The sequence below is a fragment of the Halichoeres trimaculatus genome, unplaced genomic scaffold (assembly GCF_033239565.1).
Source record: "Halichoeres trimaculatus isolate MK-OKI-2021-1 unplaced genomic scaffold, fHalTri1.1 fHalTri1_scaffold_22, whole genome shotgun sequence".
Lineage (NCBI taxonomy): Eukaryota > Metazoa > Chordata > Actinopteri > Labriformes > Labridae > Halichoeres > Halichoeres trimaculatus.
The window spans coordinates 24,249,905-24,266,665 of record NW_027437200.1 but is presented as its reverse complement, the minus strand read 5'-3'; the positions used below and the strand labels follow the sequence as shown (position 1 = coordinate 24,266,665).

At 36.8% G+C, this 16,761-nt stretch overlaps 1 protein-coding gene across 1 annotated transcript; it reads right to left on the bottom strand.

Moving 5' to 3' along the window:
• Positions 1–14,688: 14,688 nt before the first annotated feature.
• On the bottom strand, positions 14,689–16,334 carry LOC141811235 (butyrophilin subfamily 3 member A2-like). Its single transcript, XM_074699217.1, has 4 exons — positions 16,019–16,334; positions 15,636–15,923; positions 15,419–15,538; positions 14,689–15,218 (listed from the first exon to the last, which is right to left on the bottom strand). The coding sequence occupies exons 1-4, from the start codon at positions 16,323–16,325 to the stop codon at positions 14,689–14,691; spliced, it is 1,245 nt and encodes a 414-aa protein (XP_074555318.1). The 5' UTR covers positions 16,326–16,334.
• Positions 16,335–16,761: the final 427 nt, after the last annotated feature.

Sequence of the window (16,761 nt, the reverse complement as noted above, 5' to 3'; positions counted from 1 at the left end):
CTAATTAGCCAAACCTTGCTAAGTGTTGTAGAGTATGCTGATGATTTATGTGCCATGCATATTCTTCATCCTCACATTGAAAAATCCAACATGTTGAAAATCATCAATTCTCAGGCTAGGCAATTTTTTCTTCAAGCAAAAAAAAAAAAACAAGGAAGAGATTTAGCTTTATAGTTTTGCTCTGCACTCTGTCTCAAAATGAACACCTCCAAAAAAGCAAGGTCATTGGTTTGAGAGCTGGGATTTAATTCTAGCAGCTAAATTATTTTCTCATGTGAAGTGGAAACATGAGAGGCTTTAAGAAAAGAAAGGCTAGCATTTGAATAAACAACTAGCTTATCCGACCTTGTCTGCAATTGACTCACCTCTCATGTTGCTCACGGGTGTGAGCTGGGAGGTGACGACGTGGACCTGTCCTTCCATCCATTGTTTTTGGGAACATTGGATCTCGCTCCGGGGGATGGATGAGCGAGCTGTGCTATCCCAGCGGCATCATGCTGTTCACAGACGTGGCTGACAGAGCTGACATCGGCACCGGCGCCACATTAGAGGAGCTTCGCCTGTTGTGAGCAGACAGGATCCAGGAGACAGAGACTGAACAGACTGCTGGGGAGGCTCAGTCCTGGACCCTGTGGAGGTGGAGACTGGCTGGGCTGGAGAGTGGTGGACGAGTGGTGGACGGGATGTCGTCATCTAATTTCTTATGGACCTTTTTGCACTTTCTATACTCTTTCTTACTTTTGTTTTCTTAAATGCTGCTGTGACTTCTGAATTTCCCCTTCGGGGATAAATAAAGTATTTTCTATTCTATTCTATTCTATGTTCTATTCTATTCTATTCATTCTGTGACAAAATAAACACTTCCAGAAAAGTAAGGTCATTAGTTTGGTACATAGGATTGAATTCTGGCTTCAAATTTCTTTGCTCATGGGAAGTGGAAACACAAAGGCTATAAGAAAAGGAAGGATAGCATTTTAAAAAAACAACGAGCTTATCCTACCTTGGCTGCAAATCACCTTTCATGTAGTGTTCTTCTTGATTGGAGACTGAAGTTCAGAAATGTCCCAGTGAAATGGAAAAAATGCTCACAGTTGTTCATTTTTATAAATATACTGTCAGCTAATCAGCCCAACCTAGTAGAGTATCCTTTGTACATTTCTCTTCAAGCAATACAAAAATAGATTTAGCATTACAGTTCTGCTCTGCATTCTGTCACAAAGTGAATACTTCCAGAAAAGCATTGTCATTAGTTTGGTAGCTGGGATTTAATTATAGCAACTAAATTATTTGATCATGGGAAGTGGAAACACAAGGTGATTAAGAAAAGAAAGGCTAGCATTTAAAAGACAGCTAGCTTATCCTGCCTTGGCCTCAATTGACTCACCTTTCATGTTGTGTTCTTCTTGATTGGAGACTGAAGTTCAGAAATGTCCCAGTGAAATGGAAAAAATGCTCACAGCTGTTCATTTTATGTGGCTGAAAACAGCTAATTAGCCAAACCTTGCTAAGTGTTGTAGAGTATGCTGATGATTTATGTTTCTATGCCATGCATATTCTTCATCCTCACATTGAAAAATCCAACATGTTGAAAATCATCAATTCTCAGGCTAGGCAATTTTTTCTTCAAGCAAAAAAAAAAACAAAACAAGGAAGAGATTTAGCATTATAGTTTTGCTCTGCACTCTGTCTCAAAATGAACACCTCCAAAAAAGCAAGGTCATTGGTTTGAGAGCTGGGATTTAATTCTAGCAGCTAAATTATTTTCTCATGTGAAGTGGAAACATGAGAGGCTTTAAGAAAAGAAAGGCTAACATTTGAAAAGACAACTAACTTATCCAACCTTGTCTGCAATTGACTCACCTTTCATGTTGCTCACGGGTGTGAGCTGGGAGGTGATGACGTGGACCTGTCCTTCCATCCATCGTTGTTGGGAACGTGGGATCTAGATCCGGGGCATGGAAGAGCTAGCCGTGCTATCCCAGCGTCATCGTGCTGTTCACGGACGTGGCTGAAGGACCTGACATCGGATGCCGGCGCCACATAGGAGGAGCTTCGCCTGCTGTGAGCAGACAGGATCCAGGAGACAGAGACTGAACAGACTGCTGGGGAGGCTCAGTCCTGGACCCTGTGGAGGTGGAGGCTGGCTGGGCTGGAGAGTGGTGGACGGGATGTCATCATCTATTTTCTTATGGACCTTTTTGCACTTTCTATACTCTTTCTTACTTTTGTTTTCTTAAATGCTGCGGTGACTCCTGAATTTCCCCATCAGGGATAAATAAAGTATTTTCTATTCCATTCTATTCTATTCTATTCTATTCTATTCATTCTGTGGCAAAATGAACACTTCCAGAAAAGCAAGGTCATTAGTTTGGTAGATAGGATCGAATTCTGGCTTCAAATTTCTTTGCTCATGGGAAGTGGAAACACAAAAGCAATAAGAAAAGGAAGGATAGCATTTAAAAAAACAACGAGCTTATCCTACCTTGGCTGCAATTCACCTTTCATGTAGTGTTCTTCTTGATTGGAGACTGAAGTTCAGAAATGTCCCAGTGAAATGGAAAAAATGCTCACAGTTGTTCATTTTTATAAATATACTGTCAGCTTATCAGCCCAACCTAGTAGAGTATCCTTTGTACATTTCTCTTCAAGCAATACAAAAATAGATTTAGCATTTCAGTTCTGCTCTGCATTCTGTCACAAAGTGAATACTTCCAGAAAAGCATGGTCATTAGTTTGGTAGCTGGGATTTAATTATAGCAACTAAATTATTTGATCATGGGAAGTGGAAACACGTGGTGATTAAGAAAAGAAAGGCTAGCATTTAGAAGACAGCTAGCTTATCCTACCTTGGCTGCTATTGACTCACCTTTCATGTTGTGTTCTTCTTGATTGGAGGCTGAAGTTCAGAAATGTCCCAGTGAAATGGAAAAAATGCTCACAGCTGTTCACTTTATGTGGCTGAAAACGGCTAATTAGCCAAACCTTGCTAAGTGTTGTAGAGTATGCTGATGATTTGTGTTTCTATACCATGCATATTCTTCATCCTCACATTGAAAAATCCAACATGTTGAAAATCATCAATTCTCAGGCTAGGCAATTTTTTCTTCAAGCAAAAAAAATAAAAAAAACAAGGAAGAGATTTAGCATTATAGTTGTGCTCTGCACTCTGTCTCAAAATGAACACCTCCAAAAAAGCAAGGTCATTGGTTTGAGAGCTGGGATTTAATTCTAGCAGCTAAATTATTTTCTCATGTGAAGTGGAAACATGAGAGGCTTTAAGAAAAGAAAGGCTAACATTTGAAAAGACAACTAACTTATCCGACCTTGTCTGCAATTGACTCACCTTTCATGTTGCTCACGGGTGTGAGCAGGGAGGTGACGACGTGGACCTGTCCTTCCATCCATTGTTGTTGGGAACATTGGATCTAGCTCTGGGGCATGGAAGAGCTAGCCGTGTTATCCAAGCGGCATCATGCTGTTCACGGACGTGGCTGACGGAGCAGACATCGGACGCCAGCGCCACATTGGAGGAGCTTCGCCTGCTGTGGGCAGACAGGATCCAGGAGACAGAGACTGAACAGACTGCTGGGGAGGCTCAGTCCTGGACCCTGTGGAGGTGGAGACTGGCTGGGCTGAAGAGTGGTGGACGAGTGGTGGACCGGGATGTCGTCATCTATTTTCTTATGGACCTTTTTGCACTTTCTATACTCTTTCTTACTTTTGTTTTCTTAAATGCTGCGGTGACTCCTGAATTTCCCCTTGTGGATAAATAAAGTATTTTCTATTCTATTCTATTCTATGTTGGATTCTTCTTGATTGGAGGCAGAAGTTCAGAAATTTCACAGTGAAAAGGAAAAAGTGCTATTTTATTTTAATACAAATGGCTAATTAGCCAAACTTAGCTGTGTGCAATAGAGTATTCTGATGAATTATGTTTCTATGCTATGTATACTTTTAATTGTTAATTTAAAGATTACAATGTGTTGAAAATCAGCAATTGTTGAGCTAGGTAAAGTTTTCATCAAAAAAAAAAAAAAAAGATTTTGCATAACAGTTCTGCTCTTTATTCCAGGACCAAATCAACACTTCCAGAAAAGCAAGGTAATTAGTTTGGTAGCAGGGATTTTATTCAAGAAAGCTTTATTCTTTGCTCATAGGAAGTGAAAACACTAGGTGCTTTGAGAAGGAAAGAAAATTAAGCATTATAGTTCTTCCCTGCATTCTGTGACAAAATAAATATTTCCAGAAAAACAAGGTCATTGGTTTGGTAGCTGGGATTTGATTCTAGCAACTAAATTCTTTGCGTATGGGAAGTAAAGAAGTGAGAGAATAAGAAAAGAAAGACTAGCATTAGAAAAGACCGCAAGATTTTCCTACCTTGGCTGCAATTGACTCACCTTTCATGTTGTGTTTTCTTGATTGGAGGTGGAAGTTCAGAAATGTCCCAGTGAAATGGAGAAAAAATGCTCAAAGTTTTTCATTTTTATGTTTATACAAATGGCTTATTAGCCCAACCTAGCTGTGTGCAATAAAGTACTCTGATGAAGTATGTTTCTATGCTATGTATATCCTTAAGTGACATTTAAATAATCCCATACGTTGCAAATCAGCAATTATTAGGCTCTTAGGCTAGGCAAAGTTTTCATCAAGCAAAAAAAAAAAAAAAAAACTTAGCATTATAGTTTTTCTCTGCATTCTGTCACAAAATAAACACTTCCAGACAAGGATTGTCATTGGTTTGGTTGCTAGGATTTAATTTTAGCAACTAAATTCTTTGCGTATGGGAAGTAAAGAAGTGAGAGAATAAGAAAAGAAAGACTAGCATTAGAAAAGACCGCAAGATTTTCCTACCTTGGCTGCAATTGACTCACCTTTCATGTTGTGTTTTCTTGATTGGAGGTGGAAGTTCAGAAATGTCCCAGTGAAATGGAAAAAATTGCTAATGGTTTTCTGATTTATGTATATTTGAACGGCTAGGTAGCTCAACCTTTCTGGGTGTGATAGAGTACTCTGATGAGATATATTTTGTGCTATGTATATCCTTCATTGTCATTTTGAAAATCCAATGTTTTGCAAATTAGCAATTGTTAGGCTAGGCAAAGTTTTTATCACTCAAAAAAAATAGATTGAGCATCAAAATTCTGCTCTGCATTCTGTCACAAAATAAACACTTCCAGAAAAGCAAGGTCATTTGTTTGGTAGGCAGGATTTAATTCTAGCATGCCAAATTGTTTGCTCATGAGAAGTGGAAACACAAGAGGCTATAAAAAAGAAAGGCTAGCATTTGAATAGACAGCTAGCTTATCCTACCTTGGCTTCTAATGACTCACCTTTCATGTTGTGTACTTCTTGATTGGAGGTGGATGTTCAGAAATGTACCAGTGAAATGGAAAAAAAAACAAACACTCTTAGCTGTTCATTTTCATGTTTTTTTTAAAAACAGCTTATTAGCCCAGCCTTGCTAAGTGTGGTAGAGTATGTTAATGAATTATGGTACTATGCTATGTATATTCTTCATCCACAAATTGAAACACCCAGTATGTTGCAAATCATCAATTGTCAGGCTAGGCAAAGTTTTCATCAATTAAAAAAAAAAAAAAAGGAAGGGATTTAGCATTATAGTTTTGCTCTGCAATATGGCGCCAAATGAACACCTCCAGAAAAACAAGGTCATTGGTTTCGGAGCAAGGATTTAATTCTAGCAACTAAATTATTTTCTCATGTGAAGTGATAACACAAGGTGCTTTAAGAAAAAAAAAAGGCTAGCATTTGAAAAGACAGCTAGCTTATCCTACCTTGGCTGCAATTGACTCACCTTTCATGTTGTGTTCCTCTTGATTGAAGGCTAAAGTTCAGAAATGTCCCAGTGAAATGGAAAAAATGCTCACAGTTGTTCATTTTTATTGATAAACAGACAGATTATTAGCCCAACATTCCTGGGTGTGGGAGAGTACCCTTTGTATATTCTTCACCATTGTATTAAAAAATCCAAAATGTTGAAAATCAGCATTTGTAAGACTAGGCAAAGTTTCATCAAGCAACAAAAATAGATTTAGCATAAAAGTTTAGCTCTGCATTTTGTCTCAAAATCAGCACTTCCAGAAAAGAAAGGTGATTTGTTTGGTTGGCAGGGTTTAATTTTTAGCATGCCAACTTCTTTCCTCATTGGATGTGTAAACACAAGAGGCTCTGAGAAAAAAAAAGGCTAGCATTTGACAAGACAGCTAGCTTATCCTACCTTGGTTGCTACTGACTCACCTTTCATGTTGTGTTCTTCTTAATTGGAGGCAGAAGTTCAGAAATGTCCCAGTGAAATGAAAAAAAAAATGCTCAAAGCTGTTCATTTTTATGAATATACAATTGGCTAATTAGCCAAACCTAGCTGTGTGCGATAGAGTACTCTGATGATTTATTTTTCTTTGCTATGTTGATCTTCAGTGATATATTTAAAAACCCATCATGTTGACATCAGCAATTGTAAGAGTAGGCAAAGTTTTCATCAAGCAACAATAATAGATTCACCATTTTAGTAGTGCTCTGCATTCTTTCTCAAAATAAACATTTCTTGGAAAAGCAAGGTCATTGGTTTGGGAGCTGGGATTTAAGTCTAGGAATTTAAATTCTTTGCTCATTGGAAGTGGAGACAAGAGGCACATTAAAGAAAAAAAAAAAGGCTAGCATTTGAATAAACAACTAGCTTATCCTACCTTAGCTGCAATCGACTCACCTTTCATGTTGTGTTCTTCTTGATTGGAGGCTGAAGTTCAGAATTGCCCCAGTAAAATAAAAAAAAAATGCTCAAAGTTGTTTATTTTTACATTTATACAAATGGCTAATTAGCCCCACTTAGCTGTATGCAATAAAGTACTCTGATGATTTATGTTTCTATGCTATGTATATCCTTAAGTGACATTCAAATAATCCCATATGTTGCAAATCAACAACGATTAGGCTCTTAGGCTCGGCAAAGTTTTCATCAAGCAAAAAAAAAAAAAACTTAGCATTATAGTTTTTCTCTGCATTCTGTCACAAAATAAACACTTCCAGATAAGGATTGTCATTGGTTTGGCTGCTAGGATTTAATTCTAGCAACTAAATTCTTTGCTTATGGGAAGTAAAGACGTGAGAGAATAAGAATTATAAAAGAAAGACTAGCATTAGAAAAGACCGCAAGATTTTCCTACCTTGGCTGCAATTGACTCACCTTTCATGTTGTGTTTTCTTGATTGGAGGTGGAAGTTCAAAAATGTCCCAGTGAAATGGAAAAAATTGCTAATGGTTTTCTGATTTATGTATATTTGAACGGCTAGGTAGCTCAACCTATCTGGGTGTGATAGAGTACCCTGATGAGATATATTTTGTGCTATGTATATCCTTCATTGTCATTTTAAAAATCCAATGTTTTGCAAATTAGCAATTGTTAGGCTAAGCAAAGTTTTTATCACTCAAAAAAAATAGATTGAGCATCAAAATTCTGCTCTGCATTCTGTCACAAAATAAACACTTCCAGAAAAGCAAGGTCATTTGTTTGGTAGGCAGGATTTAATTTTAGCATGCCAAATTGTTTGCTCATGGGAAGTGGAAACACGAGAGGCTAAAAAAAAAAAAGAAAGGCTAGCATTTGAAAAGACAGCTAGCTTATCCTACCTTGGCTTCTAATGACTCACCTTTCATGTTGTGTTCTTCTTGATTGGAGGTGGATGTTCAGAAATGTCCCAGTGAAATGGAAAAAAAAAACACTCATAGCTGTTCATTTTTATGTTTTTTTAAAAACGGCTTATTAGCCCAGCCTTGCTAAGTGTGGTAGAGTATGTTAATGAATTAGGGTACAATGCTATGTATATTCTTCATCCACAAATTGAAACATCCAGTATGTGGCAAATCATCAATTGTCAGGCTAGGAAGAGTTTTAATCAATTAAAAAAAAAAAAAAAAAAAAAAAAGGAAGAGATTTAGCATCAAAGTTTTGCTCTGCACTCTGGCGTGAAATGAACACCTCCAGAAAAACAAGTTATTGGTTTCGGAGCAAGGATTTAATTCTAGCAACTAAATTCTTTTCTCATGTGAAGTGATAACACAAGGTGCTTTAAGAAAAGTAAAGGCTAGCATTTGAAAAGAGAGCTAGCTTATCCTACCTTGGCTGCAATTGACTCACCTTTCATGTTGTGTTCCTCTTGATTGAAGGCTAAAGTTCAGAAATGTTCCAGTGAAATGGAAAAATGCTCACAGTTGTTCATTTTTATTAATAAACAGATTATTAGCCCAACATTCCTGGGTGTGGTAGAGTACCCTTTGTATATTCTTCACCATTGTATTAAAAAATCCAAAATGTTGAAAATCAGCAATTGTAAGACTAGGCAAAGTTTCATCAAGCAACAAAAATAGATTTAGCATAAAAGTTTGGCTCTGCATTTTGTCTCAAAATCAGCACTACTGGAAAAGCAAGGTCATTTGTTTGGTAGGCAGGATTTAATTTTAGCATGCAAACTTCTTTCCTCATTGGACGTGTAAAGACAAGAGGCTCTGAGAAAAAAAAGGCTAGCATTTGACAAGACAGCTAGCTTATCCTACCTTGGTTGCTATTGACTCACCTTTGATGTTGTGTTCTTCTTAATTGGAGGCAGAAGTTCAGAAATGTCCCAGTGAAATGAAAAAAAAAAAATGCTCAAAGCTGTTCATTTTAATGAACATACAATTGGCTAATTAGCCAAACCTAGCTGTGTGCGATAGAGTACCCTGATGATTTATTTTTCTTTGCTATGTTGATCTTCAGTGATATATTTAAAAACCCATTTTGTTGACATCAGCAATTGTAAGAGTAGGCAAAGTTTTCATCAAGCAACAATAATAGATTCACCATTTTAGTAGTGCTCTGCATTCTGTCTCAAAATAAACATTTCTCGGAAAAGCAAGGTCATTGGTTTTGGAGCTGGGATTTAAGTCTAGCAACTAAACTTTTTGCTCATTGGAAGTGGAGACACGAGGCACATTAAGAAAAAAAAGGTTAGCATTTGAATAGACAACTAGCTTATCCTACCTTGGCCGCCATTGACTCACCTTTCATGTTGTGTTCTTCTTGATTGGAGGCTGAAGTTCAGAATTGTCCCAGTGAAATGGAAAAAATGCTCATAGCGGTTCATTTTCATGTTTTTTTAAAATGGCTAATTTGCCCAACCTTGCTAGGTGAGGTAGAGTATGCTGATGAAGTATGTTTCATGCTTTGTATATGCTTCATCATCATATTGAAAAATTCAATATGTTGCCAATCAGCAATTGTTAGGCTAGGCAAAGTTTTCACCAAGCAAAAAAAAAGATTCAGCATTAAAGTTCTGCTCTGCATTCTGTCACAAAATACACATTTCCAGAATGATAAAGTCATTTGGTAGCTAGGATTAAATTCTAGCAAGCTTAATTCTTTGCTCGTGGCAAGTGGAAACACGAGAGGCTATAAGAAAAGAAAGGCTAGCATTTGAAAAGACAGCTAGCCTATCCTACCTTGGCTGGCATTGACTCACCTTTCATGTTGTGTTCTTCTTGATTGGAGGCTGAAGTTCAGAAATGTCCCAGTGAAATGGAATTAAATTCATAACAAAGCTAATGTTTATGTTTGTAGATAAAAGGCGACAAACGCTCAAATATTAAACATACTCGCTGTGAGGAGCCAAGTGTCTGTGTAACCATGATATGCATTTCCAGTAAAGTAAGGTCATTATTCAGCTGCGAGGACTTCATCCTCTGGAGCAGAATTGTTAGCTTGAAATCAAATTTTAAAAAAGGGGGGATGTACATCTATGAAAACATGAGCCAAAACATACTCAATATTACATGTTGTTGGGAGAGCCATAAAGTCTGTAAAGCTAACTTTCAAGCTTTACCAATAAGCTAATCTATAGGTCATGTCATATCAAGAGAAACCAAATGTTTCTAATCTGTTGCTTTTTATTTAGCTTGGTTGTTTTTAACTCTGAAATATAGCAATCTTCTTATACTTAAAAATCTGTACCAAGTGTTACACTTTTAGAAAAATAAGGTCATAAGTTAAGTGGATGGATTTAATTCTCAAACCTTAAGTTCCTAGCTTAAAATTTCATTGTTTAAACAACAACTAATGAGAAGTGAAAACTCATGGGGCTATGAGAAAAAAGCTAGCATTTAAAAAGACAGCTAGCTATCCTACCTTGGCTGCTATTGACTCACCTTTCATGTTGTGTTCTTCTTGATTGGAGGCAGATGTTCAGAAATGTCAACTTTAAATGGAATAAAATGCCCAAAGTTGATTATTAGCTCATTGGGCTCATTAGCCCAAAATTGCTTGGTGCATGGGAACGTGTTCTGATGATTTATTTAACAATCCTATGTAAATTCATTAACCAAGATTTAGCACTATAACTCTACTCTATATTCTGTGACAGAATGACAACTTCTAGAAAAGCAGGGTCTATAGTTTGGTAGCTAGGAATTAATTCTTGCAAGCTAAACTCTTTGCAAATGGGCCGTGGAAATTAATGAAGCTATAAGAAAACAAAGCTAGCATTTGAAAAAACAGCTAGCTTATCCTACCTTGGCTGCTTCTGACTCACCTTTCATGTTGTGTTCTTGATTGGAGGCAAAAAATCAGAAATGTCAACTTTAAATGAAATAAAATGCCCAAAGTTGATTATTTTTAAGTATACAGACAGCTCATTAGCCCAACCTAGCTATGTGCAGGGGAAAATATTCTGAAGATTTATGAAACAATCCTAAGTTTATTCTTCATTGTTTTATGAAAAAAAATGGTGCAAATCAGCAATTGTTAGGTTAGGCAACATTTTCATCATGCAACAAAAACAGATTCAGCATCATAGTGTTGCTCTGCACTCTGTGACAAAATGAACACTTCCAGAAGGCAGAAGTTCAGAAATGTCCATGTGAAATGGTACAAAATTCATATTTTTGTTGATGTGTGTGTTTGGAGATATAACCGAACAAATGTTCATTATTAAATAGAGTTGCTGTGAGGAGCCAAAGTGTCTGCTAAGCCAAAATTTGCACTTCCACAAAAGAAAGGTGATTTGTTTAGTAACAAGGATTTCATCCTCCCAAGCAGAATTATTAGATTTAATAAATAAATAAATAATTAAATAAATAAATAAATAAATAAATAATTAAATAAATAAATAAATAAATAAATAAATAAATAAATAAATAAATAAATGAATGAATAGGGGATGTTTATGTATAATACATGAGCCAAATCACCCATTAACTTTAAACATTGTTGTTAAGAGCTATATTTTCTGCAAAGCTAACACTCAAGCTTTCCCAATAAGTTTAACCTATATATAAATTATGTCACATCAAGAGAGACCAAATGTTGCTAACCTGTTGCTTTTTATTCAGCTTCTTTGTTGTCAACCATAAATGCATGACTCTGCTTCTAAATTGTTAAGCTAGGTAAAGATCTCATCAAGCAACAAAAATAGATTTAGCATCATGGCTCTGCTTGGCATTCTGTCACAAAATGAACACTTCCAGAAAGTAAGGCCTTAAGTTTGATCGCCAGGATTTAATTACACCAAGCTAAACTATTTGCTCATGGGAAGTGGAAACACATGGAGCCATAAGAAAAAGGCTAGCATTTGAAAATGCAAAGACAGCTAGCTTATCCTACCTTGGCTGCAATTGACTCTTCTTTCATGTTGTGTTCTTGATTGGAGCAGAAGTTCAGAACAGTCCACAGGAAATAGAATAAAATACTCAGAGCTGATCATTTTTATGTATTGACAGTTGGCTAATTAGCCCAACCTAGCTTCACTGGAGGTGGAAGTTTAGAAATGTATTGTTCATTCATGTGCTTCTGCACTACTGCAGGCCCAAAGCTGCAGCTGTAAGCAACTAGCCATGGTGTGTTGATGTTGTCTTGTACACTGACTCACACAATCCTTTTGAAGATCATTTGCTTTAAATTGAATGAATCAGTCCATTGTTTCTTAACTATTTTTAAAAATTCTGTTAATATAGTTGAATAAATTAAATCACTTTTAATGTGTCAGTTTTCTGTCTTTGATATAAATATGTTTTTATTTGTTCAAACACGTTTCACATTACTTTCAGTGAAGAATGACACCAGTAGCCTGAAGTCTGTTTTTTATCACTAGCACCTGAACGCCCCCTCCCCTTCCACAGGTGCAGTCATTAGTGAGTGAGTGGTCGAGCAAGGGGTGAGGGAGCAGTGCAGTGAGTGACAGAGAGGAGCAGAGGAGCAAAGCTGTCAAACTGCTCTCCCTCTGCCTCTTTACTTCTTCACATCCAGTTTACACACCGTAGCTCCAACACACCGGGCTTAAAATGGCCGCCTCACCCGTTTACTTTTTTATTTTTTTATTTTTTTAATTGAAAATATATATAACAGTGTATACATACAAAAAACAAAGCTCGATTCTCAAACTTTATGTGTACAATAAAAAATATAAAAATAAAATATATATATTCAATATTTTTTTATAGTTCATATTCTGTGCAAACATTTTTGGTCTTCTGGGCTTTGGCATTCGTGCAATAATTTAAGGACATTAGATACGAGGACAACAGTGACTTAAATACAATAAATTTTGGCTTTTGATTTAAATGCTAACAGCTATGAATGTGATATTTGGCTAACAACAATATTAATTTAACACAAAAACTTTTTTTGAGGGGAGACTCTTCGTAGCAATACCAAAAATAATATCTTTACGATCAATTTGTACTTTTATAGAAAGCTTGTTATATCTGTCCTAAAAATCTGTGTGTGGGCACATTCCCAAAAAAGATGAACAATTGATTCTTCAGCATGATGACAAAAGTTGCAAAGTGGGTCAACACTTGCACGATATTTTGAAATTATCGTGTTAACAGGATAACATCGATGCAGGATCTTAAGGCAAACCTCACGAACCTTATTGGTCACAAAATATTTCTTAGGGAGAAGCCAAGCAGAATTCCAATCAATATCAGTAAATAAATTAGCCCAAAAAAATACAGCCGCTGGTTTACTGATAAAGTCTCTTATGATGAGATCTCTAATACACTTGTTATTTGTTTTGACACTCAAAAAGGGATCAGAATTACCAATATATAAGTCTGTTGTAACGTTAACTTCGGGATCATGTATATAGTTTGACATCAGCATTTTGACACCTGAAGGTATTGCGTCAAAAATAATTGCAAAGTCTTTTGGCAACACTGGGAAATAATACACATGTAAAAATTCATCATAAGAATACATATATCCATACTTGTTAAATAGCTGATGTACATATATAATACCTTTGTCAACCCATTTTTTAATGAAAAGTGATTTGTGCTTCAAGCAGATATCTTTGTTATTCCATATGCAATATTTGTGAGGGGAAAAATTATGTTTACAAACTAAGGACCAGGACAACAATAATTGCTTGTGAAAGTTAGACAGTTTAACAGGAAGTTTTTCAATATTATAATTGCATCTTAACAGCAAATTTAAACCTCCCAATGCCTTAAATACATGCGTAGAAATAAAATCCCATTGAGAGTTTGGATTATGTAAATATTTTTTTATCCATTTAATTTTAAAAGATGAATGTAAAGTATTAAAGTCTAAAACATTAAATCCACCTGAGGATAATTTATTAATCATAACATTTTTTTTAATAAGGTGTGACTTTTTTTTTCCATATAAAATTAAATAAGAGCTTATCTACTTGTGCATTTATATCATTTGGCTCATCAAGAGCTGAGCTGGCATACACCATACTTGATAGTCCTTCAGCTTTGGAGAGCAGAACTCTTCCAGTGATTGAGTCTCTCTGAGACCACATATTAAATTTTTTTTTGAATTAACAAAACCAGAGGATTAAAATTTTCAATTTGTCTTTTGTTTTCATCTTTTGTGATGATGACCCCTAAATATTTAACTTTTTGCTTTACAGGGATTCCTGCTATTTGTAATTCATTGCAAGACTTGATAGGAAATAATTCACATTTAGTAAGGTTTAGTTTGAGCCCTGAAGCCAGAGAAAAAATATCTAATGATGTAATAGCTTTATCTATCTGAGCTGCATCTCTTAAAAAGAGTGTAGTGTCGTCAGCAAACGGACTTACTCGTGATTCTTTCCCATCAATTGTGATACCCTTTATATGACTGTTTTTCATAAAATTAGCCAAAATTTGCATAGGTAATAAGAATAAGAAAGCGCTCAAGGGACATCCTTGGCGTATACCACGCTCAACATTGGTTAAAGTGTTACTTTTTCTTTTCAACAATATTTTAACATTTCCTACTTAGAGCTCCACAGCCTGATTTTAAAGTGAAGGAGATTTTAACTTTTGTCTTCATAAAATGTTTATGATCAGCATTATGGAGAGGAAAAACTTGAGATGAAAAGAGGCAAGGTCATCAGTATTTGGTGCAAGATATTATTCATTTTTGAAATATGAGCAAAATCAACACAAAAACTTAAAATGTAATAAGTAAAAAAAGATATCCACTGACAAACTGTTTTCTCTGTGCATAAAAGAATTCAAGTTAATTTTCAACCTTAGATTCACATGCAAGAGCAGAACAAAATAAGTCAGATACACCTCATCTTCAATCACAAAACTCAAAACCAGTTGAAATGTCTCCTCGAGTGTAACCTAACATGTGTTTGTGTCAAACATGAAGAAGGAAATACGCTTTTTCTTCTTCTCCTATATCTCCTCTCCTCCTCTCTGATTCTCCATCTCTTCTATTTGTCTCTTAATTTGCTCCATGTGTCTCTCTGCTCTGCTCTTTCTCTCTGTCAGTCTGTTAACATCATCTGTTGTCTTCTTCATCAGTTTTTCTGTGATCAAATTAAGTTGTTGATGTTCTCTCTTTCTCTCCTCCTGGCTCCAGTTGACCTCCTGTAAGATTTCTCTGAGTCTGGTGTATCCCTGAGCTTTGTTGGCTGTTTTATCTCCTCCTTTCTCTGTTATTTCTTTCTCCACTGTTTTCATCTTCTGCTCAGTCTCCTCTAACAGTTTCTCTGACCCCTGAGTTTGGGATAAGATCTGCTCCTTCAGTTTCCCCAGATCTTCCTTCTGTCCTCTCAGGGTTTCAACAACCTGTGTCACATCTCTGTGTTCCTCCTCTTTCTTCTGTAACTCCTCTTTCAGTTTTTCCTTCCTTCCCTCCTCATTTTTCTTGCTCTCCATCATCAGCTGCTCTCTTTCTTTAGCTTCATGGTGCATCCTCTCCTCTGTGGAGAAACAGGAGTAAAGAGGAACAGATGATACAAAAAGGGTGTAAAAATGTCTGTTTTATACATAAAAAAAATGTAAACAGAATTTTGATTGAAGATAAATACATTGTGCTGGGGGGATGTTTTAAAATGTAATCACAAAAAAGGTTAAGAGAAAAATCTTTTACTAATATAAAGCACCCCCCCGCCCCACTTACCAGCTTTGTATTTTCTCCATATCAGGACCATCAGAACAGCTGCAGCAATGAACATTAAGCTCAACACAACACTAAAGGCTATAGAAGTAGTGCAACTAGAGTGGGTCATGAAGAAATCATCTGAAACAATAAGGCAAAGAACAATACAGATATTTTAATATGTAAATACTGACACTCTTATGAAGTGTAGGTCTTTGCGTCTCCTCAGCATTTGTACCTGGAACATGGATCCGTGTCTCCTGGGTCTGGTTGATCTTCTCCTGATGGACTCTGCAGGTGAAGATGTTGCTGTTTCCTTTCTCCACAGTCGCTCTGCTGCTGACCACGTAGGGACCATCAGGATCTCTGACTGCCTTTGTGGGTCCAGCAGAGAGGGCTTTCCTGTCCCCGTCCAGCCACTTTACTTCAGGCTGTGGGTACCAGCCTTTAGACTCACAGTCTAACATCACCCCTCCACTGGCTTCACTGATCCCCGCTAAGGTGATGGCAGGTGAAGAGGCAGCTCCTGATGAGTGGGAGACAAGTCTGTTTAAGTCTGTTTGAGTAAGACAGAGTCCTGTTTATTCATCTGGAAATTTGTTTGTGAGTCCAATCACTTACCAACAGTGAGCTCAACAAAATACTCTTTGCCCTGTTTAGGAATGTAGCATCTGTAAATCCCGTTATCAGAGATTGTGGCCTTAGGGAGCATCAGTGAGAGGTCTCCACGCTTCAGGTTGTCAATGGACAGAGAGGCTCTTTTCCTGTAAGCCTCATTTTGGTCCACTGCAAGTTCCTGTCCTTGATGCCAGACAAAAACAAATCTGGGATCCAGGTCCGGTCTCCCCCACTCAATCGTCATGGGGACAGCGTTAATGGGAGGTTCCAGCTGACAGGGCAAAACTACATCTTCACCAACCATCACCATGACTGACTGAGAGGGAAGATTATCCTGTCCCTGACCTGGTGGAAAAAATGACACACACACACACAAAAAATCAAAGTGGTTTACAAAGAGGAAACTGAGAAGATTTCTCATTTTCAGAACCACTAAAGGAGATGGACAAAATAGATTCACCGATCAATGCTCTGATACTTTGTTTAGGTGTAACTGTGTAAAATTGTGTCAGATCCCAACAATCCATTTGAATGCTGATAACTTACTTAAAAAAACAAACAAACAAAACAACAACTTCCAAGCTCAACATAATTCAGAAACGTTCATTTTGTGCAGAGCTTATCCTCTTATGGCAAAAACATGAGAAACAACCAAAATACAGCTTTAAAACTGCATGTGTATGTGTGTGTGTGTGTATCTTACCTCCACAGAAGTGTGTGAGGACGTAGACGACAGCAAAAAGTTG

Coding starts and splice junctions, on each gene's coding strand:
- LOC141811235 (XM_074699217.1), bottom strand. CDS start 16,325: ATGGTGATGGTTGGTGAAGATGTAGTTTTGCCCTGTCAGCTGGAACCT. Junction 15,924..16,018: donor TTTTGTTGAGCTCACTGTTG/GTAAGTGATTGG, acceptor CCCACTCATCAG/GAGCTGCCTCTTCACCTGCC. Junction 15,219..15,418: donor ATGGAGAAAATACAAAGCTG/GTAAGTGGGGCG, acceptor GTTTCTCCACAG/AGGAGAGGATGCACCATGAA.